The following is a 24788-nucleotide window of genomic DNA, read 5'->3' on the forward strand; positions in this document are numbered from 1 at the left end:
AGATGCAGTCAGCCATTTCCTTTATGTAGCTTTTAATGACAACTTTACTCTATGTTCTTGGCTTTTAGAGGTCTGGAAGTGAAGCTAGGAGCCAGCTTTCCTCTATTTTGTCTTCTTTTTCTTTTTACTTCTTGTTCCCATCACCTCTCTCGGGCAACAGAAGAGGTTGTTGTTGCCAACTCTTCCCAAATAAATTGGAAACAAAGAAGCTTGCCAAAAGCAGAAAACTAAAGTATGTGTTTGTGTGTGTGTGCGTTCCAGGGGACCTGGTGGGGGTAGACCCTGGCCAAATCCTCCAAACTCCAATTCGGTAAGTGCTCTAACAAAGACACCCAACAGAAAGTTTAACAGATATTTAATTTCTTTCATGATTCCTTCTGTATTTTTGCAGACCCCTTACTCTTCTGCGTCTCCGGGAAGTTATGTGGTATGTATGTTTAAACTGTTGCTGCTCACTAGCTGTACAGGCTGTAATTCATTAGTTCATGAATGAATCTTATGGAAACCAAAACTGTAATTTCAGGGACCTCCAGGAGGAGGGGGGCCACCTGGGACCCCAATAATGCCAAGTCCAGCAGGTAAGCTCTATGTATGTCTATGTGTGTGTGTGTGTGTGTGTGTGTGTGTGTGTGTGTGTGTGTGTGTGTACATATGTTTATGCTCTTTTCTCCTCTTATTGTTTCTCCATTTGTTACGTCAGATTCAACCAACTCTGGCGACAACATGTACACTATGATAAACACAGTCCCTCCTGGTGGAAGCCGACCAAATGTGAGACATTTTTCTCTCTGTATATCATTGTGTCTGAGTATACTGCAGTGCAGATGCTTATAGAGTTTGTGTGTGGGTGTGATGGCTCTTGTTTTTGGTGTCAAAAATTTGTATTGTTTTTACTTTTTGTTGTTTTGTTAATGGTAAATTTTGTTACAGTGTTTTTTGTTTTGTCTGCGTATGTTCTCCTCAGTTCCCTATGGGTGCAGGTGGCGACGGCCCATTAGGGGGAATGGCTGGAATGGAGCCCCATCACATGAATGGATCATTAGGTACAGGAACGTCAGTACTACAGCAATTGCTGCATTGGCTCTAAATCTCTGGTTATGTTTTCCCCTAATTTGTCAAATACTTTAAGCAAAAGGAGCATTCATTTGATAATTGTGTCATTTTCATACTTGTGTTCCCTCTCTCAGGGTCAGGTGATATGGACAGTCTCCCCAAGGTAACAGAAGATATTTATTTACTTTGAAACTCCAATTTGTTGTTGTTGTTGTTGTTAGTCTGATTTTTGTAGCTTTAGTAGCATACAATTACCATTAAGCTGTATTTTATATATGTTTTTACAGAACTCTCCTGGTAGCCTAAGTATGAGTAACCAGCCCGGGACCCCCAGGGAGGATGGAGAGATGGGAGGAAACTTTCTTAACCCTTTTCAGAATGAAAGTGTAAGTCAATTGTCATCTACTGTATGGGATGATTAGAGGCATCCATACCATGACTTTTAGGTTAACCATAAAACTAAGTTTAAAATGGGTTCAACCAATGTTAATGCTTTTAAAGGAGTAGTTTTGACATTTTGGCAAATACACATATTTGCTTCGCTGGAGAGAGTTAGATGAGGAGATTGATACCACTCTCAAATCTGTACAGTAAATATGAAGCTACAGCCGGCAGCCAATTAGCTTACTGTAGCTAAGCATAAAGACTGGAAGCCAGGGGAAACAGCTAACCAAAGGAAAAAACTCCACTTACTAGCACCTCTTAAGTTTACTAATTAACACGTTATATCTCTTTGTTTAATCCATATAAAAATGTGTAAACAACAAGCTGTGGCTTTATGGGGGTTTATGTGCCGGCCTATTTCTTGGCTGGAAGCAGTGACTTCCTGGAGTTTCCACTTGTTGCCTGGCATCCTCACTGTGACAACAATACTCCAGGAAGTCACTTAGGATTAAATAAACAACAACAATTAATTGGTGAGCTTTAGAGTTGCTGATAGGTGGGTTTTGTTACATTCTGACAGAGCCAGGCTAGCTGTTTCCCCCCGTTTCCAGTCTTTATGCTAAGCTAAGCGGCTGCTAGCTTCATATTTACCGTATAGACAGTATCGATCTTCTCATCTAACTCTGGGAAGAAATCAATAAAGCATATTTCCCATGATGTGGAACTATTCCTTTAACGTTTAAGAGGGTTTCTAGTGCCCAATCCATAGCATTTTGGAGGGATTTCTAATTCAGGATACTGGTGTTTAACAGTGAAAAATGCTTTCTCTCTCATGCACACACGCTCACACATACTTGTTTTTCCTCATATTATCTCTGCAGTATTCTCCAAACATGACGATGAGTGTGTGAAGACTCTGGAAGCAGGTTTGGTCAGTCGCTCAGTGAAAAAGCAGTGAGACAGGAAGTGATGTCATCTAGGCCAGTGACTCTTCCTCCACCACCACCTGCCTAGTCAGGACAGTTGCCCGAGGCTCCGTCCTTCTACTACCCCTCAACCCATCCCAACTCCATTATTTCTGTCCACATCTCCTCTCTCCTGTTTCTTCTCCCGTTCTAAGTGGTGACTCTGCTACATTCATCAGTTCTTCCTCTGCAACTATGAGACTGTACAAAGGAACCAAATTGAAACAACCCGGAGGAGAACTCTTTGTATATTTGCATACAGTGTGTATGAGACTGTGCGTACACTCCAGTCACAGACAGATGTCTCGGCCTTTTGCATCATATCGCGGTGTTCATGCTCAAAAACAAAAGGCCAGTATCCTATTTATCCTAAAGTTTAAATTTTCAAGGATTTAAAGAGATATAGACACTTTTTGATTGACATTGTAATTTGATGTAACTGGTTGTCACTTGGAACATCTTTTGTCTTTTCTTGACAAATTACTTTGCCCATTTCTGGAAGGGAATTGGAGGGACATCACAATCATATTACAATGTGGTTTATTTGAGGCTTGTGAAGATATTTGTAGTCTAGTAATTGTGGTTGTCTAAATCTTTAAGACCACTAATATTGTGTTTTACGTTTTATATTATGGGTCTAAGAAGTTTTCTCATTTTCATCCCCAAACTCAGCCCAAATGTGGAAAAATTAAGATATTTTTCTTCTGCCTCACCTCTATCACGTTTGCAAGGCTTGATGAGGCAAATGAAGAGCAGATCGAAGTCAGCTCTTTCTTCAGACTTTAATCATGATTTGCAGAAAGGCTTCAACACAACCTGAAATAAATTTGCCAGCATTTTGAATTTGAAGTCACATTAAATGGTTATTGAGGAAAAAATAGCTTTGTTCAAGGCTTAATGCGAGACTATGTAACTTTTGTTGAACAGTAGCCACAGTTGCTGCTAGTGACAATTACAGAAAATGATAAGTAGTGCCAAACATAAAAGCGAATAAGAGTCATACAGTCAATGAAGTGGCTTAGGAAGTGACTCCATTATACAGTAATGTATCTAGCTAAAGTTTGTAACATTAGCTAACATTTAGCAACCAAAAGCTACTGGTCATACCAGACCAAGTAAGGCTGTAAAAGCAAAACCCCTAAGTGTACTGAATTGAGCAATGGTAAATTTTATTGCTTATGAATTTAAATTTCTATTTGTAAGAGGAATAATGTGTTATTTCTTCTTTCAAAAGTTGCATAGTCTCTCTTTAAATCATATCAGATCAGTCACTATGCTAACTATAATTTAACTGGAGTGAGCAGTATGGATAACACTGGGGAAGAAGCTTTGCACAAAGGTTAATACCCAATAGTTCAGACTGAAAGTTTTTTCATAATTAAGTGATGCATCTTTCTGTATTCAGCGATAAACCTTTGTTGTGATTCAAACCATAAGACTCCCCAGTGTGAGTTTCCCTTTGGAGGATTTTACATTCTGTTGAATACACATGCACAGGTTTACAAGTTTAAGATGGGGAAAGCAAAATATAGTTGATTTTTGACCATTCTATTTACCAAGAGGGGACACTGGACATGTACATTTAGTCATATGATTTGTTGCTTTAAACCTTTTTCCAAATGATTGATTCCTGGAGCCACAGTTGCAAAATGAGTGCAATGACCCACATTTTCCAGAGATAAAATGTTAGAATGAGAGAGAGAGAAATCAAATATAGATGACCAGTATAGAGGGTAAACTGTAAGACACAAGCTTATAAAGTCACTTTGGTCACTCATACTTTATTGTCATCCGGATAAACTGTGATCTCAGTGTGATGTGAAAGGTTGGTTGGTACAGAAAGCCTAAATAAGCTTGTTTTTAATCAACGTTGTAAAAATTTTTCACTGCCCAAGATGTATTATCATCATGTAAAAAGGTCGATATGCCTGTGAACATTCTCCTCTCCCCTCCTTTACTGCAAAGTGTACAGCTCACAAATGTAGCTCCTCTGTCTTGTATGTGTATTTGATATTATTATTATTTAAAGAAAAATCTGGAGAGAATTATTGCAAAAGGGAGGGATGGACTGATGATGCACCATCACAACTGAACAGAGATTTTATTTTGTTTTTGTGTTAGATTGAAGCCATAAGTGGGAGTACAAGAAGATGCATTTGTAAATTGGATCATGTTTTCTGTTTTGTGGCAGTATGTGGGACTCCATTTGTGATGTGTTCATTTTCTCTTTTTTATTCTTGTATTATGTTTTTGTAAATACACAGAGAAGTATTTCATGGGTTTTGAATATGCTACTATAAAGCTTCTCTTCCCTAAGCATCACTCTCTTCATTTGTGAGGACTGTGTGTGTATGGACATGAACTCAGGGTGTATTTGAGTGTGTTTGTAGACAATTTAATGTTATCACGAGTTATGTCTCTCTAAATTGTGTGCTGTGGTTCAGTCTGCTCCCTTTATTGAACAGCACAGCAGTGTCTCCAGTGTGACAACATTTCAGAACAAAGACTGGCTTTGGCATGATGTTCACAGTCAGCTTTTACTAAGGTTCATTTCAGGATTACTGGCAGTCATGGCTGCCACCCACTTTGTGACAGAACCTTGGGTGCAGTGGTCTAGAGAGGTCGCCGGGATAGTCCTGGGAATGGCCGGATAAATGTGGGTAGGTAAAGTGAAAGTGATCTATCCAAGTTTATCCTGCTACCATCTAATAAATCTGGTAAGAGAAAGGCATCTTATTACCACCAATGAAGTGCCCTTTAGCCATTACCCCTCAGCAAGGAAGCTGGATAGCTTCCAAGTGTGAACTCTGTGAACATGATTCCTGCAAAAGAGAACCTGTCTCTCAGCAAGTCTACCTAGATAAATAAAATCTTTCAAAAAGAACTGAAAACAGGAGGGGCATAAAAGTGAACAAGCATTAAAGGAATAGTGTAACATTTTGAGAAATGTATTTATACAGCTTTCTGGCAGAGAGTTAGATGAGAAGATTGATACCACTCGCTTGTCTTTCCATTAAATATAAAGCTACAGCCAGCAGCTGGTTAGCTTAGCTTAGCCGGCACATAACTGTATAAAGAATATAATATATAATATAAAGAATTGTTATTTTTGCACTTTTTTGTATGTTTTTGTATGGAGTAAGCAAACGAGATACATCTACATTTGTTAATTTTCTCACCTTTGGACAGAGCCAGGCTGTTCCCCATTTCCAGTCTTTGTTCTAAGCTAAGCTAACTGGCTGCTAGCCATTGTACTTATATAGACATCAGAGTGGTATCAATCTTCTCATCTAACTCTCTGCCAGATAGTGAATAAGCATATTTACCAAAACTATTCCTTTAAGTAATAATACATGGTCTGTTCAGGAAGACACCACCCTCCTGGAGCCCAGCACTTGTTGCCCCATGTTTTACAGGCTCATTTTCATTGATGGAGCACAAATCACGGTAGCTGGGGGAATCAGTGCGGTAACAGCCTTTTCACAAATTGATTTACAGTGTGGCTGGAATCCAGTATAAGACGGTAGAAGATTAAACTTTTGCCAGCTTTAGAGGTGCACTCAGGGAAATAAGAGCCCGCAGATCTGTAGTTATAATGTAGTTGTCACATTATTATACTCAGCAAGAAACTCTTGCAAGAGGGTTCAAAAGAAATTATTTCAGAAAGTTATAATGTGACTGCTTTAGTAAACAGCATAGTCAGCACTGCAATTCTTATGTACTTATTTACTCCATGTGCGACCCCATTTATGTCAACATTGCATGTAGATTATTTTACATATGTATACCTCAGACTGTGTGATCTTTGCATATTGCATGAGTGCATCTCTCTCTCTCTCTCTCTGTCACTCTCTCTTTCTTTCTGTCCTCTCACACACAGAAAGAGTGAGACTACGATCACCCGCAGAAGGAATAATTCATCCTGCACAACAGAAAACCGTAGGAGGGAACCTTTGGCAGAACCACAAAGTAGACCGCAGTATTTCTCTTGTATTACACTGTGACATAGCATCAAAAAATGGTCTTTCTTACACACAAACACATGCAATAAACATTTACCATATATGAAATATTTATCACTATCTTCTGTACCAGAAAACCAAAATAGAGGAGTAATCTGCAAATAAGGTAATAATATCTCTTGCAGGAGTGCCACAATTCCTCTGTACATCTTTGGTCTCTACAGAGATGCATTTGAAGTATTTATCACACAATCCCACCATTTCACAAACACACAAACATACTGACGTCCGCCCACTTCCCACATCCCTATTCACCCCACCAAATACACTCTCTCTCTCTCTCTCCCCCATATTTATGTAACTTCCCCTCTGCTAGTCCTCACAGTGGCCTTCCTGCAGGAGTACAGTTGTCCTGTTCTTGCTTTGGTATCCAGGTGGTTGTCATTTGACTTCTAATCATGTCTGTTCATTTTTGTTTAGCTTTGCTGGCTCTCTCCTCTCTGACTGCTGCATCTGATCCAGACTGCGAAGAGCTGCTTAAACCTCTGGAGGATCGAAGCCGGGTACGTTGTCCTCAGCATTTACATTAAGGATAAAGCAGAATTGAGACCACACTTTTGGTTTTGTATTATTTAACCTAACCTAACTATAACTTACATTATTATTGTTTGGTAATATACCTGAAAAGTAAAAACTGTTTCTTTTCCTGGTGATGTGTTCTTGAAGCCAACATCTGGTGTTTGAGAGCCACAAGCATCCACAAGCTATGTTTTTAAAAAATTAAGCTGCTGAGGAAAAAACAATAGGTAAACATGGATGCAATAAGAATGAAAATGTGAATTTGGGAGTGTAGTTGCATTGAAGAGGTCACTGTTTAGCAGCCAACTGTGACATCTCAAATGTTGGGAGTTTCCCACAAGCACCAACAAGGGAAAATTCAGGTGACTAAATGTTCACCAGGATTGATTTCCTAACAAAAGAAAGTTGATTTTCTCACTGACGTGAATCTACAATAAAAACAACACATGTTGCTTTAATAAACAGTTATTAGTAATGTTAAGTGTAAGCAATTTGAAGGTTGGACTAATAATGTGCATATTTTTTAAATGTACCACACATTGCCCTAATTAGATCTCAAAGGCACTCTGCAAAACTAAGAGGATTGTTAGATTTGTGCTCCAAAATCTCTTCACCAAGATGAGTTTTAATTTTGTACATCTGTGTCTAGATTTCTGGAAAATGGATATTCCATGCTGGAACATCAGACAACAAAGAGCTCCTAAAGGAACTTAAAACGATCAATAGCTCCTGGATTGAACTCTCACCCATAACTGACAGTGACGATATGACCCTTCACTGGGGAGACAAAATGTAACTGTTGATCTTTTGAAAATTAACATTAATACCTTGAAGGCAACCAGTGAATAACGTAACTCCAGTTTTTATGTGCTTATAATGTTAACCTCTCCTCACAAGGGATGGAAAGTGTCATCATGGAGGCGTTAATTCCACATTCCTAGGAAACTCCACCAAGGTGACATGTAAGTAAATTATCATACATATTATTATATGTGCTTTAATCCATAATTACTAGAAATGCTCCAAGTGCATAACAATATGTTAATCTGTTTATATCTAATAGTTTACTTTAACTCCTCCAATCATGAGCACGTTGGGAAGCACCTGGTGACCTGTCCTGACTGCATCCTGTGGACAGACACCTCAGTGATGGAAGGCAATGGGGAAACCAGAAAAGGCAGAAACCTCTACCTTTTCAGTGAGTTCACAGTTGTCTGTAACTGTCTTACTGTAACAGTTTTTCTGTACACCGATGTGTAAAACCCCAAAACTCAAAAGTTAATTATTTATTTCTTAGATGTTTTGACTAGTTAATTGATATAACATTAACTTTTCCCTGCCCCTCCCTGCCTTGCAGCTAAGTCTGGGAAATTGGATCCCGCTCATCTGGAAGTGTTCAGGAGACAGGCTACGTGCCTCAACTTCCCACCAGAATTCCACTTTGGAGAAACCAAAGGTAAGATGTTGCCGTCTCTCTCTGTCTCACCACCACACACACAACAGTAACATAGTATGTGTAACTTGATTTTCTGCATCTGTTTCAGACCTGTGTCCTGATGAGAAGGTGGCTGCCACAGATGCAAAGGAGGAAGAACAATAGAGAAAACATACGTTGAAGCGACTGTTGTCACCTCAAATCTATCCTGAGACCTGAAGTTACTCCATGAGTCAAATTTGTATTCAAATATGCTTGTGTATATCGCAGATGTCTTGATAGATGTGAAGAGAACACCTTTTTTCCATCCTGCAAGATGAGGAAGGAGCTACTTACCTGTTGACTTGATATTTTCAGTAGATTGCTGTATTAAAGAGAACTGAATAGACTGATTTCACATTTACTGTCAGATTAATTAATCATGATGGTTACCACTTAGATGCCTTTTTCTTTTATGCATATAAAGCTTAACAAAAAGAAACACTGTTTACATGCTTCTATTTTTCAGAAATGCAATCTATTTCTGCCTCTTGAAATTTATAGCTGACACTACTAAGTAACTTCCAGTGAGCCTCCAGTGATTTCTGCAAAACATTGTCCAACACAGGCCGCAATAAAGTCAGAGTTTTTTAGCAACTGCAACTGTTATGGACTGTGACTAAAATGTGTGTTAGGGGAGCCAAAGATGGAAATAATAAGCAGGGCTGGGGACTGGCTGACTGTTTCATTCTTGCAGACTCTTGTTCTGCCTCAACACTAGTGCTTTCATGTTGTCTACTTGTTGGAGGGTCCCTTGAAGGATGGCGAGCAACATTTTTTACACGGCTCTGAGAAACAGTGCAGCACTTTCAGAAGCTGCCTTGCACCGTGTCGTGATTTCCCCTGAAAGAAGATAAAGATGGTGACTTTTTACCTTTTTTGCAACTTCCTCTCGCTGAATTTCACCAGCTTCACTTTTAACTATCACATATCCAAAAACATTTACTGCAAAATGAAACTGTAATATTTCTCCCTGGTTCAATATGGCTTGAGGATCTCCAAAATGATTCAAAGTAAAACAGGGCAACTGAATGTAGTTTTTGTATCTTACATACCACAGTTTCAAACTATTGTCGGTGTAAAGAATGAAACTCACTCGCACACACACACACACACACACACACACACACACACACACACCACATTTACATGATGACATATACAATACTTCATGTGTTATTTACATAACCTCCTTACTATTTCTATTAAGATTGAAGGCAGATCTTTATCATCTGTTGTATCAGCCAACAGCTGAGCAAAAACACAAACTAAGAAAACATGAAACACATTCTGCCACAAAATTTGCTTTGAATCTTTGCTTGACAAAACTGCACCTCTTTTACAGACGAAAACCTTCTAGATATGGGGATATTGAAACGCAATTGGTGATTTATCACCCAATATTGACAAATGGCATCATACAAACAAACTCTTAACACCTTGACTGTTGACTGTGCTCGTCTTGAAGTCTTTGTGCATGGCCCTCAGATAAGGATTTTTCAGATGGAGCAGATCAGTTGAACCAGAGTGTGTTGGCCAAGCATAATATTAGATCAGTGCCAGTCCCTGATTGGCCCTAGCGTTTCACAGGAGGCACATGAAGTACGTTGTCATACTGTGACTAACGCATCATATGTGAAATATTACCATTACTATCATTATTAGTGATGATTTATTACCTCTACCAAAAAAAATGGCCAAGCTCTGAACTGTCTCCCCTGAGAAAAATGGGGCATAACATGTTATGTAAGCTTGCACTTGCCCTGAGGAAACAAAAAGCTACTTGATGTCAAAAACGCCAATGTCCATCTTGTGTGGGTTCAATGAATTAGCAAATAAAAGTAGTTTACGAAAATATTTGTAATGTTTTGAGGCCATTGCCATTGGTGAAATAAGAGATGAGAACAGGAGAGGAGACATTTCTGTGTATGTGTCTCTTTATTTTTCTGCCTTGTGTGTGTGTGTGTGTGTGTGTGTGTGTGTGTGTGTGTGTGTGTGTGTGTGTGTGTGTGTGTGTGTGTGTGTGTGTGTGTGTGTGTGTGTGACTCTGTGCAGGGGGTGTTCACATATTGAAAGATGCAGGGGTCTTGCTATTCAGACTCTGCCAGCTGGCTGTTATGTAACGGGATAAATAGGACACAAGTCCTCGCTGACTGGATGTGAAAAGTGAACCGCTCCTTCCCTCCAGGAGAAGAGGAGTCTGTGTGTGTGTGTGTGTGTGTGTGTGTGTGTGTGTGTGTGTGTGTGTGGACATGTATTACTCATGTTGTGGGGACATAAATCTGTTTACACAGTCACATTGTGGGGACTTGCCTTTTGGGGACAAAATGCCCCCATAACTTAAATCGTTAAATTGAAGACTTGGTTTAAGGTTAGGTTAGGTTTGGGTTATGGTTAGTTTAAGTCTCCAGGAAATGAATGTAAGTCAATGTAATGTCCTCTGAATTGATGGAAACATGACTGTGTGTGTGTGTGGCCCAGCCCACTGTTGCACAACCCCTGGTTCCTTTGAGGAGGCTCTAGGTGGCAGGATCCCTGACATTAGCGTTGCTCTCTGGCTGCCTGCTGTCTCGAGCCATGGCTGCACAGCTGGTTGTTGCTCTGCTGGCTCTCACCTCCCTGGGTGCTGCATCTGAACTGGACTGTAAAGAGCTGGTTAAGCCTCTGGTACTGGACAGCCACAGCCCTGTGAGTATCAGTAATCATTTGTTATGAGCTGGTCATATGTGAGGAGGCTCTGAAGCCCAGTGCTGTGTGTTAATATAACTTGAATGGCTGAATTTTGTTTTGTTGTTAACTTTACTTACATTAAAATGTGCTACAGTGTGATTAAAAATAACTATGGCTGTTAAAAAATTAAACATCACACCCTGTCAAAAATGGAGTCTTTTGGTCAATTGGTCATTAATTGCATCAGTCTTAAGAATAACTTACATTAGCCATTACAGTCTTATATTTTATCTTGGTTTATCATTTCACATTAGTAAAGCTTAATCATATCCAATTTCCAATGCATGAATGGATCTTTTATATTAAGGCTACTGTACCCTCTTAACAGAAAACTCTGATATTATGTGCCTTTAGCAAAGAACTTTAGATTCTTAGTAGAAATTCAAGTTTTAATTCAATTGTAATTCTTAGTATATAACAAACCAAAATTAAGTCATTAATAAAACTATGTTTAATCTCATGGCAGATTAAGGACTTCTCATCTATGCTGGCTTAAACTTTTTTGTTTGTTAATTTTATTATTTTTTGGGTGGGGGAGGGTCAACTGATGTTTCCATGGTCACAAATTCACTTTCAATCTCAACAATATGAAGCTGTTTTGAGTAGATAAACAATGGTGGTAAGGCAAAGGAATGATGTCGCTATTTCTTTTTTAAAAATTCCCCAAAAATAATATAAATAAAAGATTGGTCAAAAGCTTTTTTTTTACCTACATCACAGACTATTCTATTTTATTGGAAAATAAAGTATGATCGCACTCTAACACAGATAAGCACCCCAGTCAGTGACCCATGTGAGTGAGCCGTGTGGATATTTTGCCTCTGTGTGGGTGGCAGATCTATGGGAAGTGGGTGCTCCATGTGGGGTCGTGGGACCAGCCTGGCCTGAAGAGCGACCTGGTGTCGGTGAACAGCTCCTGGGTGGAACTGTCGGCTTCCTCAGACAGCGGAGTCATCACCATCTACTGGGCTGACCGCCTGTAAGGACACCGCTGACTGCAAATTCAATCAGTCACATGACCATATTGTTATGTTCCATTTTCTCTCAAATGATAAATGTACAGATACAGAGTGTACATTGAAAGGTTGATGCAGATTGTTTCTCATTATAGAAGTGAAGATAAATGTCTTCAGGGTGTGGCCAACGCCACCATCTCAGGAATGACCAGTCACACTAATTGTATGTATCTCGAAATATTCCCAGTATTTGTCCGTTTACACCCTGACTCACCATCTCTCTCTCTTTCTACTGTGTAATGTTATGTAGGTGATGCATGCAGCCAAAGCACTTTACCAAGGTGTAGGTGGATTTCATAAGAAAACACAAGACTCCACATACAGTATCTGAATATTTTCTATATATTTTATTGTGCATCGTTTCGAATAGATGTTTGAAAATTAAAAAAAACAATAGGTCACTCTGCACATGTTTTAATATCTTGAATTATGGGTGCATTCATGTGGAAGCCTTGTTTTCCGGATGTTTCACAGTTAATATCAAAGGTCACACTTCATATCATGATGGGAAGTACTATGAGACCTGCTCTGACTGCCTCCTGTCTGAAGACACCACCTTCCTCCCTGACGGCAAGTCGAAGGGACGATACCTTTTCCTCTTTAGTAAGGCTTCTTTCCCCTCCATCACTGATTTGAGTAAAATACACAGGTTTTGGTCAGTATTTAGACATATTACTTTATTCTTGTGGCTCTTCTTTTAAAGCACGGACCGGCACTCTGGAGCCATCTGAGTTAGAGACCTTCAAGAAGCAGGCGGAGTGTCTTAAATTCCTCCCAGAGTACCACTTTTTAGGCGCAGGTCAGCAATCATATCATTTCAGCTCTGCCTCTTCTTGGCACCCAATTGAATAACGTGAATTTTCTACATGCTACTTTCTCCTCTAATCAGTCACTTTCTCTTATTTCAGATCTGTGTCCAGATGACAGGGAAACTTCACCTGCTGCTGAGAACACAGAGAGTGATCAAACTGATGTTCAGCCTACTGCAAAGTAAAGCAGAGCACAGAGGTGTCACAGCCCTGTGAATAGCCTGCACACATCCAGCTGAACATGTACTAAATAGTGTTGTAACGTGATCTGCATGTGCACTGATATAATATCATGCTGTGGAATAACTTTTCATTCGTTGTCATCCAGTTGGTTTCAGCAGCGACAAGTTCAAGGCCTGCTGGTGTCGTCATGTTAGATCTGTGGACTTATTACTGTGTTTCTCTGCCTGCTAAGCTTTTTGACCTTTCATGATTTAGTTTAAGGAAATGTGAAATCTGAATAGCTCATGGCATATTCTGGCAGGTACAGTAATGGCTGAAAAAATCTACTTCAATGCTTCCTTTAAATCAATTTAACAATCTGTTGAGTATTTAACTGTTTTCAACTGTGAGGTAAATAAAACAGCTTTCAGCCTCCGTCTGTTCTGTGTCATTTATTTCTACCCTTATTCGGAAAAATTGTATCCAAAAGTATCCTTTTTCAAATACAATAGAAGATGCCAGACACTCTGCTGATCCATATGTCAAGATTATACTCTTCATCCAAACTACTACAGCTCTTCTCAAATGCACCGCTGTTCCCAGAAACGTCAGCAAAGACTGTTGCTGGGTAACGTCACTGTTGGGGGGAGAAAGAAGACATCAAACGTTTAAACTGTCGCCACAAGGAGTCCATTCAGACCCACAGGGAAACAACCTTCGTTCTTCTGAAGAAAAGCTGCTCCAGAACCTTTTTAAATGTCTCAACAGTCCCAGACGAGTCGTGGCACTTTGCCTGAGTTCATTCAGGGGCAGGTGTATTGGCAACAGAGGACTGTTCAGAGGCATTCAATGCTGAGCAAAAGGAATCTGCATGGCTCAGCATGGTCACTGAATAACTGTATCTGAGCATGTAGAAACCCCCCTCCTCACCCATATTAGCACTTGCACAACAACCTTTTTTTTTGTTTGAAACCCCAGAAGGAATATGAATCAGCGTTAGATGCTCTCTGTTAAAGCTTCAGCAACATCCTCTGCAGTGCTGCCGTCTGTCTCACCATGGCTCTGCCTGTTGTATTTCTGTTGGCTTTCACTTCCCTCAGTGCTGCATCTGCACCTGACTGTAAGGAACTGGTCAAACCTTTTATGCCAGAGGACCCCAAATTGGTAAGTCTTATTTCTAAATCATATTATATAGTCACACACATATAGATATTTATAATATAGTTACATGAATCTTAACTTTTTATGTGAAGGTTTTTGGAAAATGGGTGTATGTGATGGGAGCTGGCGACCCCAAGCCGTACCACAAGGCACTGGAGTCTCTGAAAAGCTCCTGGATAGACTTGTCTCCCACTTCTGACAGCCAAATTGTGACATTACGTTGGAGAGATCACTGCTTGTAAGTATGATGATTTAGTTAATTAAAAATGTTGGGCAGAATCATCCTTAAATTGAGTCTGTAGCCCCATATTAGAAAAAAAGGTCTACCTTTTCAGACAGCATCTTAAATTTTGAGATTGTGAAAACTAAATTCTGTCATGACATATTCTTGTTTCTCAGTAATCGCTGTATCTCGGGGGAGGTAAATGCAACAGTGTCAGGACTTGCCACCACATTTCGCAGTAAGTGAACATCACACAAGTGATGTAAATATTAACGAGAAAAGATGAAGCAGCTTATGTCTTTAGCATGATATTAACAGGGTGAATAAGAGCATAGAACATGCACAACAACAGATCTCCATATACATAACATTGCATAATAATCAGTCACTCTGCTGTCCGCTGTTATAGAAAATCTGTCAGACCACAAAGGACATATTCTACAGACTTGCTCTGACTGTCTGCTGTGGACAGACACCTTTCGAAACGGGGATGTCACCGGCAGATACATCCTGCAGTTCAGTAAGTTCTGTCCTCATCAGTTTTAACACAGTTAGTCAGAGTTTCAAATGTGGTAACTTCCTTTTTAAAATCTCCCTTTTCTTTCAGCAAGGACAGGAAAAATAGATCCCAAAGATGTTGAAATTTTCAAGAAACAAGTTGGGTGTCTGAACCTCCCAGAGAACTTCTATAGCTATGATGGTGACACAGGTCAGTAAGTCTTTAGTAACCTGTACTGACTGTAGCTAAAATCAAAGCTGGACCTGTGAGTCTAGGTCTTTACTAGATACCACAACTTACACAAGTTGCCACAAGGTGGAGATGTTGTATTGCAAAATGCAACATTTAAATATGATTATACTGTACAAAAACTTCATTATTATTGGAGTAATTCCATGAAGTACAAATGCACATGGTCAGGAAATGGAAATGAAGCCAACATCCTCCATGATGCTCAGGGAAACTGCCATTTTTGCTCTCTTCTGTTGTTCTCTGACAGTTTATCTCTTTTATGTTTTCCTGTGTTTCAGAGCTCTGCCCCGACGACAAAGAGAGTACGGAGTGAGCAGCAAAAAAAAGAAAAAGACAGAGATACAGCAACATTTGTATTAAGCAGTAGTTTTGTTTTGATTGAATATATAACAGATGATGATATATGGAATTTCATTATGAAAACCGTGGTGTCAAAACTGCCGTTTTTGTACAATCATGCAGTTACTACATCACATGTAATGTTTTTCAGATTAAAACTGTATTGTTATTATTATACACTAACTGTTCAATTCCTTTGAGTTGTGGAAAACAAGGCTATGAAACAAAAATCTGAAAAGAATGGCAGAAAATGTTGGTTGTCAAATGAATTCAACATATCACACACTGTCATACCGGTGGATATCACCATATAACAAAAAGCTGTTTGGTTTTTAATGTAAACAACGATTTGTCCAATAAGCTTATTTAAGTGCAAATGAAATCCAGCACTACCAGGCACTGGACACAATCTTTTGAGCCAACCCAAGCAATTCCTTAGCAAGGATTTAAATACACATTTACTCTGCTGTGTCATACTGTAGGTGTGTGTGTGCATGTTTGAAAAGTCTCTGAGAGGCAGGCTCCTCACGTCAAAGTAGTTAAGCCACCAGCCTGCTGTAATGGCTCCCCAGGCCAGTTTGAACGCTTTCCATGTTGCATGACCTGCTGCTGTCTGTCCGCCCGCTGGTTCTTGTACTTTTTGTTCCTGTGCTGCTCTCTGCTTGTGCCAGTCGCCTACATCTGAGCAGTGCGGCCACCTGCTTCTGGCACTGAGAGGAGCCAAAGTAATAGAGGACTGGATCCAGACAGCAGCTGAGGCTGCCTACACACATGGAGAGCAGGTACACCTGGTAGGAACTGTCACTGGACTTGTGGTACAGCTGAACATAGTGGACCATCAGGATGATGTTGGTGGGGGTAAAGCAGACCACAAACACCACCAGCACCACCACGGCCATCACCACGGCTCGAGTCTTCCTGGAGCGGTTCTCCACATTGGCTGCTGTCAGGGCCTGAATAATACGTAAGTAACAGACAACAGTGAAGACAAGCGGGATGAAGAAGAAGACAGAGGAGTAGATGGGGAAGAAGTAAAGATAGTAAGCTTGTAGGTTTTCCACATCCTGCACATCATGGCAGGTGGTGATGCCCAGGTCTGACAAATAGATGGTCTGCCCTGAGATCAGGAGAGGGGATACTCCTCCCAGGGCTAACAGCCACATGGCAGCACACACAGCTGAAGCTGTCTGAGGGCTGCGCCACATCAGCGCGTTCATGGGGTAAACCACAGCCAGGAAACGGTCAATGCTGATACACGTGATGAGCAGCACAGAGCAATACATGTTGCAGTAGAAAGCTGCTGTAACAACTCTGCACATGAAGGAGCCATAGATCCAGTTGTTGCCATGGTAATGGTAGGCGATCTTGAGGGGAAGGAGGAGGCCGAACAGCAGGTCAGCGCAGGCCAGGTTCAACATGTAGATCACCGCCGGTTTTCTGGGACGGACGTGGTACACAAACATCACCACGGCAACAAGGTTGAGGGGCACGCTGATGATGAAGATGAGGGTGTAAACGGTTGGGACAAAGCTTGTTGCCAGGCAACCCTGGAGAAAACCTTTAGCTTCCTCTGAGACAAAATAGTGCTTCTGGGGATGACGGTGCGGGCCGTGTCTTTTCACCGGCTCCTGCTCCGACCCTGAGCCAGACTCCCCGTCATCCCTCAAACTGTCTAACACAGACAGGTCCACGTAGTCTACAGGCTCATCGGTGACCATTACAAAGTGACCAGAGAAAGTCCGCAGGAAGGGCGCTGAGCCTTTAAAGAGACACAGGGAAACAGAGAAGAATACATCAGTGGTTGTTCGACTTTTTTTTTTTCATGTGACTCATTCTTGAAGTGCAGATGTAATGTTATTTGAAGGCTCATACAGCACACTGTTACCCCTTTTTAAAGGGTTACGTTACCCAATTCTTACTCAAACTTACCTCTAGTGGTATCTAGCCATGCAGAGTTTGGGTTTTACTTGCTCAGATTTTGTCTGTGAAATAGTGTGGATAGTCTAGTTCAGACTTCAGTGTGAGGAGCTTCTTTCGTTTCATTTTTAGAAAAGTCCAGAAATAACTGGGAACCTGTGTTTTGTTTTGTTTTGTTTTTGCAACTGGGGCAACCTGTCTCTATAAAAAGTGTATCTTCATAACTTCTGACTTTTTACAAAAATATATAAAGCAGGACTACACACTTGATAAAGTTGGTACAGTTATGGAGTGGAGGCATTTTAGTTTTAATCATCTTATTTTAAGCATGACTTACCTCAGTAAGATTCCCAGGCAGCAGAGAGGTTTTTTGTTTGTTTTTTTAACTGGTGACCATAATCATCCATGACCAGCGGTACTGGAAGACGTATTTGGATACTGTACTTAAGTAAAAGTAGTAATACCGCATTGTAAAAATACTCCATTACAAGTAAAAGACCTGCCTTCAAAATATTAGGCCTACTTAAGTATTATCAGCAAAATTTACTTTAATTTGAAAGTGCTCTGTAAGTAGCCCTTCTACATAAAAAGTGTTGATTATTTTATTATTGGACTATTTAACACATCAACAAAGCAGCATTTAAATCTGAGGGGAGCTGATTTTAATTACTTTACATATTGTTGGTTAGTCTTGCAATTAATCATATATTACAAACTATTCGTGTTTTGTAGGTAAAGTCTTAACCTGCAAAGTAACTTGTAACTACTGCATAACTATCAAATAAATGTAGTGGAGTAGATGTATTAAGCAGCATAAAATCGAAATACTCAAGTAAAGTACAAGTACCTCGAATTGTACTAAATGTGTTATTTTCCACCACTGTCCATGACCTGCTGTGTGTCGTCAACCAGACTTTGACATTATTACAAATTATTCGCCGATAGTTCTAAAACAAATCATGGTTCACGTTTCAGTCATTGATGTGTCCAGGCATGTTGAGAAGGTGAACAGTGTCAGTATAGAAAGCATTTCCCACAGCCTGACATTAAGGAAATGTTAGGCTACAATGTTGTTCAGTTGCAGCAACTGTTTAAACAGGAGATGCCACATTTATTTTCAATCTGACAGATATACTAAATGTTACTCTGTCTTGCATTTGTAAAACCCTGCAGAGTAGAAGCATGTACAAAGTGTAGTCATATAAAACTAGACAATAATCTGTTACGGAGTTCAAAGTTTAACACAAAGTTTATGGTTAAGAAAGTAACTTACCATTTTGAGAGGTGAGTGCTGAGCTGTGGAGAGAAATCAATACCAACAACCCTATTGACAGGTGAACCATGGCTTTACTGTATATCCTCCAAAGCTTTTACACCTACAAATGTGTTGAAAATATGTTTGCCAGAGGAGTTACTGAAGTGTTTTTCTGCCAGCATCACACGTTATTAGAGATACTCAGGCTCCGCCTCGCTGCTCATCTCCTCCCCATTACAGAGAAATAATGTGTGACCTTGATCTTCAGACAAAAATATTTTCCCCTCAAAGACGTTTAAGGTTGTCGGAAGTTACAACTGAGAAAGCAGTTGTAATATGTTAAACAACAAATAAGAGAATACTGATAATATGAAAGACATGAGAAAAAAATGTACTGTAGACATGTAATTTATTATGCACACTGTTCAAACATTAGAAATCACTTATATACTGATAATACATGTTAAAAAATACATCAGTTGCAGCTTTTAATTTTTTTTAATGTTTTATTAATTAAAACATGTTTCTTTAAACACTAATTAAAAGGCACTGGTAAACTATAGTATTTCATATAGCCATGCAGGCCAGCTGGAAAGTTGCTCCACAGCTCCATTTCTGAACTAAGAGACAGTACTGCTTCATCTGAAATGTTCATCAAACCCATAAAGTTGTTTCAACATACAAGGTAACAATAATAGTGTTTCCTAGCATTTTTTACATACAAAACAAGAATACCATTACAATTTCATTCTTAAAAATACATTACATTTACAATCACCACATGGAAAAATACATAACAGATACATTTAGATGGACAATTTCATTTCGGTGTGATCCATCAAATTATAATCAGATGAAACAAAACATTGTCCTGCACCATCTGATGTTTTGTGACAAAAATTTTGTTCAATAAACTCAGTACTGTCAGGAGGCACAATCAGTTTCCCCCTCCTTTCCTGTTGCTTCCTCCCCCTTGTTCTTTACTTTCTTATTTTCCATAGAATTTTTTGTTGAGGAGGAAGATGAGTAAATTGACGTTCACTTTGGCTTTGTCAAACATCTTCATGACGGCCACGCCTTCGTACTGCAGCTGAAGGAGGTCCTGGACACAAAATAGAAAATTGATGGAATGAGAAACACACACAAGAAGGCTTGTCAACTTTTCATTCATAGAATGAAGGTGCTAATTTAGCAGGTTTACATACAACATAAATAATGGACTCTGAATATATGGTAGCAGATTAAATTATTGTATTACTGTAATTTAGAGGAAGTTTTCAGTAAAAGTATTACAAACTATTTGTGGCCCCGACTTTACAGCCTGGTCTATTTTGTTCAGACCTTTAATCATACACTATGTGCTGTATATCTAATATTTGTTCATACTCGATACATAAATACATAAATCAAATTCATTACAATAAATGTGCCTTTATCGGAAAATATTTGCTTTGTTTCCATGATATTTCCTGCTAGTAGTCTGATGCGGGAAACAAGACATTTAACCATCTGTCATCAAGATTTAGTGTTCAGTGAGCTGCTTTATTTTGTGAAATTCTGACGCACTTGGGAAATGTTTACCTGGAAATGAAGCTGGACTTTTTCCATCTCAACTCCCATAAACTTGGCCTTCACCTCAAAATCCCCAACTTCCTCAGAGGGTGAAATGTCAAACATGACATTTTTGAACCTGAAAAAAGAGAGAGACAATTCCATGAGATTAATGACAAAAAGTGACAACACAGCACATGTGGAAAAACACGATAATCATTTTACAGTATTTAGTACTATTACTGCAGACGTACAAAAACTAAATGATAGTGGTTGTCAGCATTTGCCCAGTACTTGGAGGAATCACCTTAAATTTGCTTAGATGGATTTGATCCCTCTGTCTGTGTTAAATAATTCTTAACATTTTTACATTTAAGTCCCTTTATTTATACACAACTCCTCTACACTTCCTCTCTGTTGCAGTTTATCGTTTCAACTCAAACACAATAAAAAGCATGGTAATGGTTTAGACAATAACAGATGACGCGGAGCATGAAGACAGATATAATCTCACTGAACAATACCCCAATTATATTTTTCTGTCCACAAAAAGAAAACTGACAGAGCATATCCTACTTTTTTTTTTTTTTTTTTTTAACATCAAAAACCAAAGTAATGAGACTTTGCCATGAACTGAACAGACATCTTGGGAAAAAAAGAATCATGCTGAAGTAAGGTACGACTAAACTAATGGAAACTACAGATTCTTGTTTGAATAAACCCACAAAATGTATGAAAAATCTTTAGTCATGCTTGCTTACACGGATTAGAAAATAGTTCTGTCTTATGATATGGTGCATAGTTTTGTTTTGAGCAATGTTGAAAGGTGATAAAACTAATTTAAAACAATGATGTTGGTCGGTCTGGTGGGTGGGGGGATAGATTAGATACACTGCAATCAAAATTTCTCTGCATGTCACAGCCTTACAACAGAAACTTCACTACAAGTGGTGCAAGTGTCAGTAAAAATCCAATATCTGACCAGCGGTAAAGAGTAACATTAAATACCCAGCCCTCTCTGACAGCCGTCTAAGTGGGGAACACCTTAACTCACTGATTTGTCTGAAGTCCTTCTATCTCTAGAATAACTCCTTTCTCATGTAGCCTTGCTGCAGTGTACTTCAGAGACTGTGGCTTCCACTTCTTACTGCCCTTATCGTCTCCTTTGCTGTCCAGTTTTATAGATCTGCGTGAATTCCTGGACACACAAAACACAGTAATACATATGTAAAATCACAAGAAATCTTGCTCCATCCAAACAACACAAATAGGAAGCAAGATTATTATTTAGACACAGTGAGAAGAAATATTTTGAAAAACTCTTCAACTTCACAAGGTATAAGAAGTAAAAGGTACAACTCACTTCCGGTTGAGGTTATCCAGGCAGGTCTTGATGTAGGTATCGTAATAGTTCATCTGGTCCTGGTAGAAGGCTGATTTCGAGTTGAGCGCTGTCAGCGTCTGCTGGAGCTTCACAAGCTCGGCCTTCCTCCTCTGTCTGTAGCGTCTTTGGTAGCGAATGTCCTGTAAATTACAGGTTTACTTTACAAATACACAAGCTGAACCTAACAATGCACTTACAAGTTAGCATTGGAGGCATGCATCTTTCTATGTAAATGAAGAGCTATTTATGTACCTTTGATACGTCATTGATGAGGTCCTGGTATTTGTTACTAGTAGTGACAAGGCCAGCCTGCTCCAGGTTACGGAGGTTCCTCAGGATTTTCCTCTTCTTCTGCTCAAGAGGCAGCTGGCTGTCTTCCAATACTGCTGGGCTGCTCTTCAGACCCTCTGGTGTCTGAGCATCCTGGATTGCCCGGCGCTCTACAATCGTAGTATGCTCCGATTCCTTCAGGAGCAAAGTCATAGAAGAAGTGCAAAAAACACTTCAGTGCATATATTCCTTTGACAAATAAAAATGGCTGTTGGCTATATGGGGAAGGAAAAACAACATTGAGGAAAATATCACCTGTGGGGCAGTAGCCGGGGTCTCAAGAATTTCAGGCAAGGTCTCTCCAGGTTGAATCCAAACCACATCCACGATAAGCTTTTTTGTCCTGACACACACACACACACACACACAGAAAAAGATCATCTTTTCTCTTTCTTTGTTTTATGTCAGGTGTAATGTCACCTAAACCAAAGAATATATGAAGCTGTTGTCATCTGATGGCAGAAAAAAAAAAAAAAAAAAACTGTGTTTCACTGACTTGATTTTAGAAAATCTGTTGGGAAAAGTGTCATTAGTATCCAGACATGTAACATGCCTGTTAAAGTACAGTATCGCATCAGTTTTCATGGCAGAATTTAATAATCATTCCCCACCTTCAAATCATAATCAGGAAACAATTCATATACATATTTACATTTTCTCACATCTATATAACTTCACCTTCTCATAACTGCTTTAAATTCATCACCAAGGTTATGTTTGTCTGTTTGTTCGTCCAGTAACCTCAAAAGCTATTTAAGAGATTGCAATGAAGTTTGGTGGGAAATTACATCATGAGCAGAAGACTATCTGATTGGTTTTGGTGCAGGCTTGGACCATATATATATATATATAAACCCTAACGAGTTGGGGTTTTTTTAAAAAAATGTTCCATACTGTATTTCTACAACTGGTTTCCAAAGTCTTGCTAGCACATTTTGCAAATACAACACAAATTTAGATGACAAGAGCACATATGAACTCAGAGAAATCCTACATTCATATTTATTTGACTACTTAAAAAAAATGTATATGCCAAAAATGAGTTAGGGACAAACTCTCCAACACAGCCTCCTGTAAGAAACTGATCCAGAAGGATACATATTTATGGGCAAGATAACCCTGACCACCAAACCCCTTCCTTTTTGGACAGGAAACAATAGAAGAGCAGGAAAGGCAACAAAGACATGCTACTGAGTGATAGCCACAAAGAAACACACACAGTGTCAAGAGGGATTAAGTACGGTGTATCACACAGCATTCAACTCTATATTGAATACTGAGTAAGTGTGCTTCAGTGTAATGGTTTTTAATGTGCATCAAAGACTGGATTATGGATGCATGGCCCAACACCTGAATTGAGATTATTTATAAACTCTCATGCTGTAAGAATTCAGATGATTGCAACATCAAACTGCGATATTGGACAAGCTTGACAACAGGCTTTGTATGAAGCAATTTGTCTCAGCATCCTCCAACAATAAACTTACTTTGTCATTAGAGTCTTCAAGTCTCTGTCATCTCCTTCCAGGAGCTCAAACTTGCTGGTTAGGGTGAGGGAGATCTCCGTCTTGGCCAGCTGGCTCAGAGCATTCTCTCTGTTTGGGTCATTTGGGTCTACTGCTCCTTCACCTGAAATAAAGCAGCACGGCGTGTGAAAAAATAAATACACTATAGCCAACCTGTGATTAACTTGTGATTAATATAAATAAAAGTTTGTTTGACAGTACCAAGCAATGCTTCTACATCAGGGACATCTCCCAGGTCCTGCAAGAGCTCATGCAGCAAGTCATTGTGATCAGGAGAGATGGCCTCCAGATGTTCCAAAAGCAGCTGAACAAATACAGATGTGATTAGGCCTGTACAAAAAGCTTAAATATCTACTATATAATTAGTCATTGGAAATGTTTTGACACAGTGAATGAACCTTGTTAAATTTATCCAGAGAAACAACAGAACAGATTTATGTGTCACAGGTGCTAAAGTTTCTCAAGTTACACCCATTCTCTCACTAAATTAAAAACATCAATACCTTTATACACATACAGTGTATGTATGTATGTATGTATGTATGTATGTATGTATGTATGTATGTATGTATGTCTTGACTAGATAATACAATAAAGAAATATAAAAGGTCAAATGAATCATCTCCCCATTTAAACCATGCTTAGTGTGCAAAATGAAGGTTGAGAAAACATCTGCTCAAATCAACATGCACACCATCTCTATTGTTAGTCCCTGTCTGAATGTGTAAAGTGAAACTGATAACAAAAAGGACACAGATGGCTTTAACCTACTGATGTCCTCACCACTACCCCCTTTCCAAGAAACGGCCTGGAAATATAAAGAAAGGAAATAGGATGATGACGAAAAGAAAGTGGCTGTGTGAGAATAAAAGTGATAAAGAAAGATGAGAAAGGGACAAGAGATGACGATTCACCCTAATAACAGGGGGGCAGCATATAATCACAGTTGGTGGGAGTGCTGAAATAACATGTCAAGTCTAGTTGTATTTTGACTCAGATTTGCATGTGATGTTGGTTTAAGAATATGAACTATACTAAAGACATTATTATTATTATTATTATTATTATTATTATTATTATTATTATTACTACTACTACTACTACTACTACATGTGGCCAGTTGTACTGTCAAATCAGAACATCTGGTTTTACATTAAAATAATACTGTACAGTGACTGTAGCATCAGACAGATGCATAGAAGGATGAATTTACAATT

The 24788-nt window shown here is 39.2% G+C and overlaps 5 protein-coding genes across 8 annotated transcripts in view; 3 read left to right on the forward strand and 2 right to left on the reverse strand.

Moving 5' to 3' along the window:
- Positions 1-4718, forward strand: part of ssbp2a (single stranded DNA binding protein 2a) — a 54771-nt gene extending 50053 nt beyond the window's left edge. For both annotated transcript variants that reach the window (XM_044197740.1, XM_044197739.1), the window contains exons 10-17: positions 262-310; positions 392-427; positions 524-578; positions 701-771; positions 965-1043; positions 1188-1216; positions 1341-1439; positions 2319-4718. In XM_044197740.1, coding sequence (XP_044053675.1) covers positions 262-310; positions 392-427; positions 524-578; positions 701-771; positions 965-1043; positions 1188-1216; positions 1341-1439; positions 2319-2348 — 448 coding nt within the window. In that variant the 3' untranslated portion in view covers positions 2349-4718. The remainder of the gene's footprint in view (positions 1-261; positions 311-391; positions 428-523; positions 579-700; positions 772-964; positions 1044-1187; positions 1217-1340; positions 1440-2318) is intronic.
- A 1733-nt stretch (positions 4719-6451) lies between these two features.
- On the forward strand, positions 6452-9020 carry LOC122876877. Its single transcript, XM_044197747.1, has 6 exons — positions 6452-6927; positions 7593-7735; positions 7841-7905; positions 8007-8141; positions 8301-8399; positions 8488-9020. Exons 1-6 carry the CDS (start codon positions 6823-6825, stop codon positions 8541-8543), a joined length of 603 nt encoding a protein of 200 aa, XP_044053682.1. The 5' UTR covers positions 6452-6822; the 3' UTR covers positions 8544-9020.
- Positions 9021-10860: 1840 nt separating this feature from the next.
- Positions 10861-13569, forward strand: LOC122876876. 2 transcript variants are annotated; one of them, XM_044197745.1, is made up of 7 exons: positions 10861-11105; positions 11984-12126; positions 12259-12326; positions 12414-12446; positions 12638-12766; positions 12867-12962; positions 13072-13569. In XM_044197745.1, the coding sequence occupies exons 1-7, from the start codon at positions 10995-10997 to the stop codon at positions 13155-13157; spliced, it is 666 nt and encodes a 221-aa protein (XP_044053680.1). In that variant the 5' UTR covers positions 10861-10994; the 3' UTR covers positions 13158-13569. The 2 variants fall into 2 exon arrangements, with proteins under 2 accessions (XP_044053680.1, XP_044053681.1); XM_044197746.1 differs by lacking the exon at positions 12414-12446 and having other exon boundaries at positions 10878-11105.
- A 2-nt stretch (positions 13570-13571) lies between these two features.
- Positions 13572-19046, reverse strand: f2r (coagulation factor II (thrombin) receptor). Its single transcript, XM_044197737.1, has 2 exons — positions 18799-19046; positions 13572-17367 (listed from the first exon to the last, which is right to left on the reverse strand). The coding sequence occupies exons 1-2, from the start codon at positions 18866-18868 to the stop codon at positions 16148-16150; spliced, it is 1290 nt and encodes a 429-aa protein (XP_044053672.1). The 5' UTR covers positions 18869-19046; the 3' UTR covers positions 13572-16147.
- A 126-nt stretch (positions 19047-19172) lies between these two features.
- iqgap2 (IQ motif containing GTPase activating protein 2) overlaps positions 19173-24788 on the reverse strand; it is a 40124-nt gene continuing 34508 nt past the window's right edge. For both annotated transcript variants that reach the window (XM_044197736.1, XM_044197734.1), the window contains 8 exons: positions 23773-23875; positions 23533-23674; positions 22301-22388; positions 21968-22180; positions 21695-21855; positions 21386-21529; positions 20362-20470; positions 19173-19882 (listed from right to left, as the gene is read on the reverse strand). In XM_044197736.1, coding sequence (XP_044053671.1) covers positions 19769-19882; positions 20362-20470; positions 21386-21529; positions 21695-21855; positions 21968-22180; positions 22301-22388; positions 23533-23674; positions 23773-23875 — 1074 coding nt within the window. In that variant the 3' untranslated portion in view covers positions 19173-19768. The remainder of the gene's footprint in view (positions 19883-20361; positions 20471-21385; positions 21530-21694; positions 21856-21967; positions 22181-22300; positions 22389-23532; positions 23675-23772; positions 23876-24788) is intronic.

This window comes from Siniperca chuatsi, linkage group LG5 (genome assembly GCF_020085105.1).
Source record: "Siniperca chuatsi isolate FFG_IHB_CAS linkage group LG5, ASM2008510v1, whole genome shotgun sequence".
In the NCBI taxonomy this organism is placed as follows: Eukaryota; Metazoa; Chordata; class Actinopteri; order Centrarchiformes; family Sinipercidae; genus Siniperca; species Siniperca chuatsi.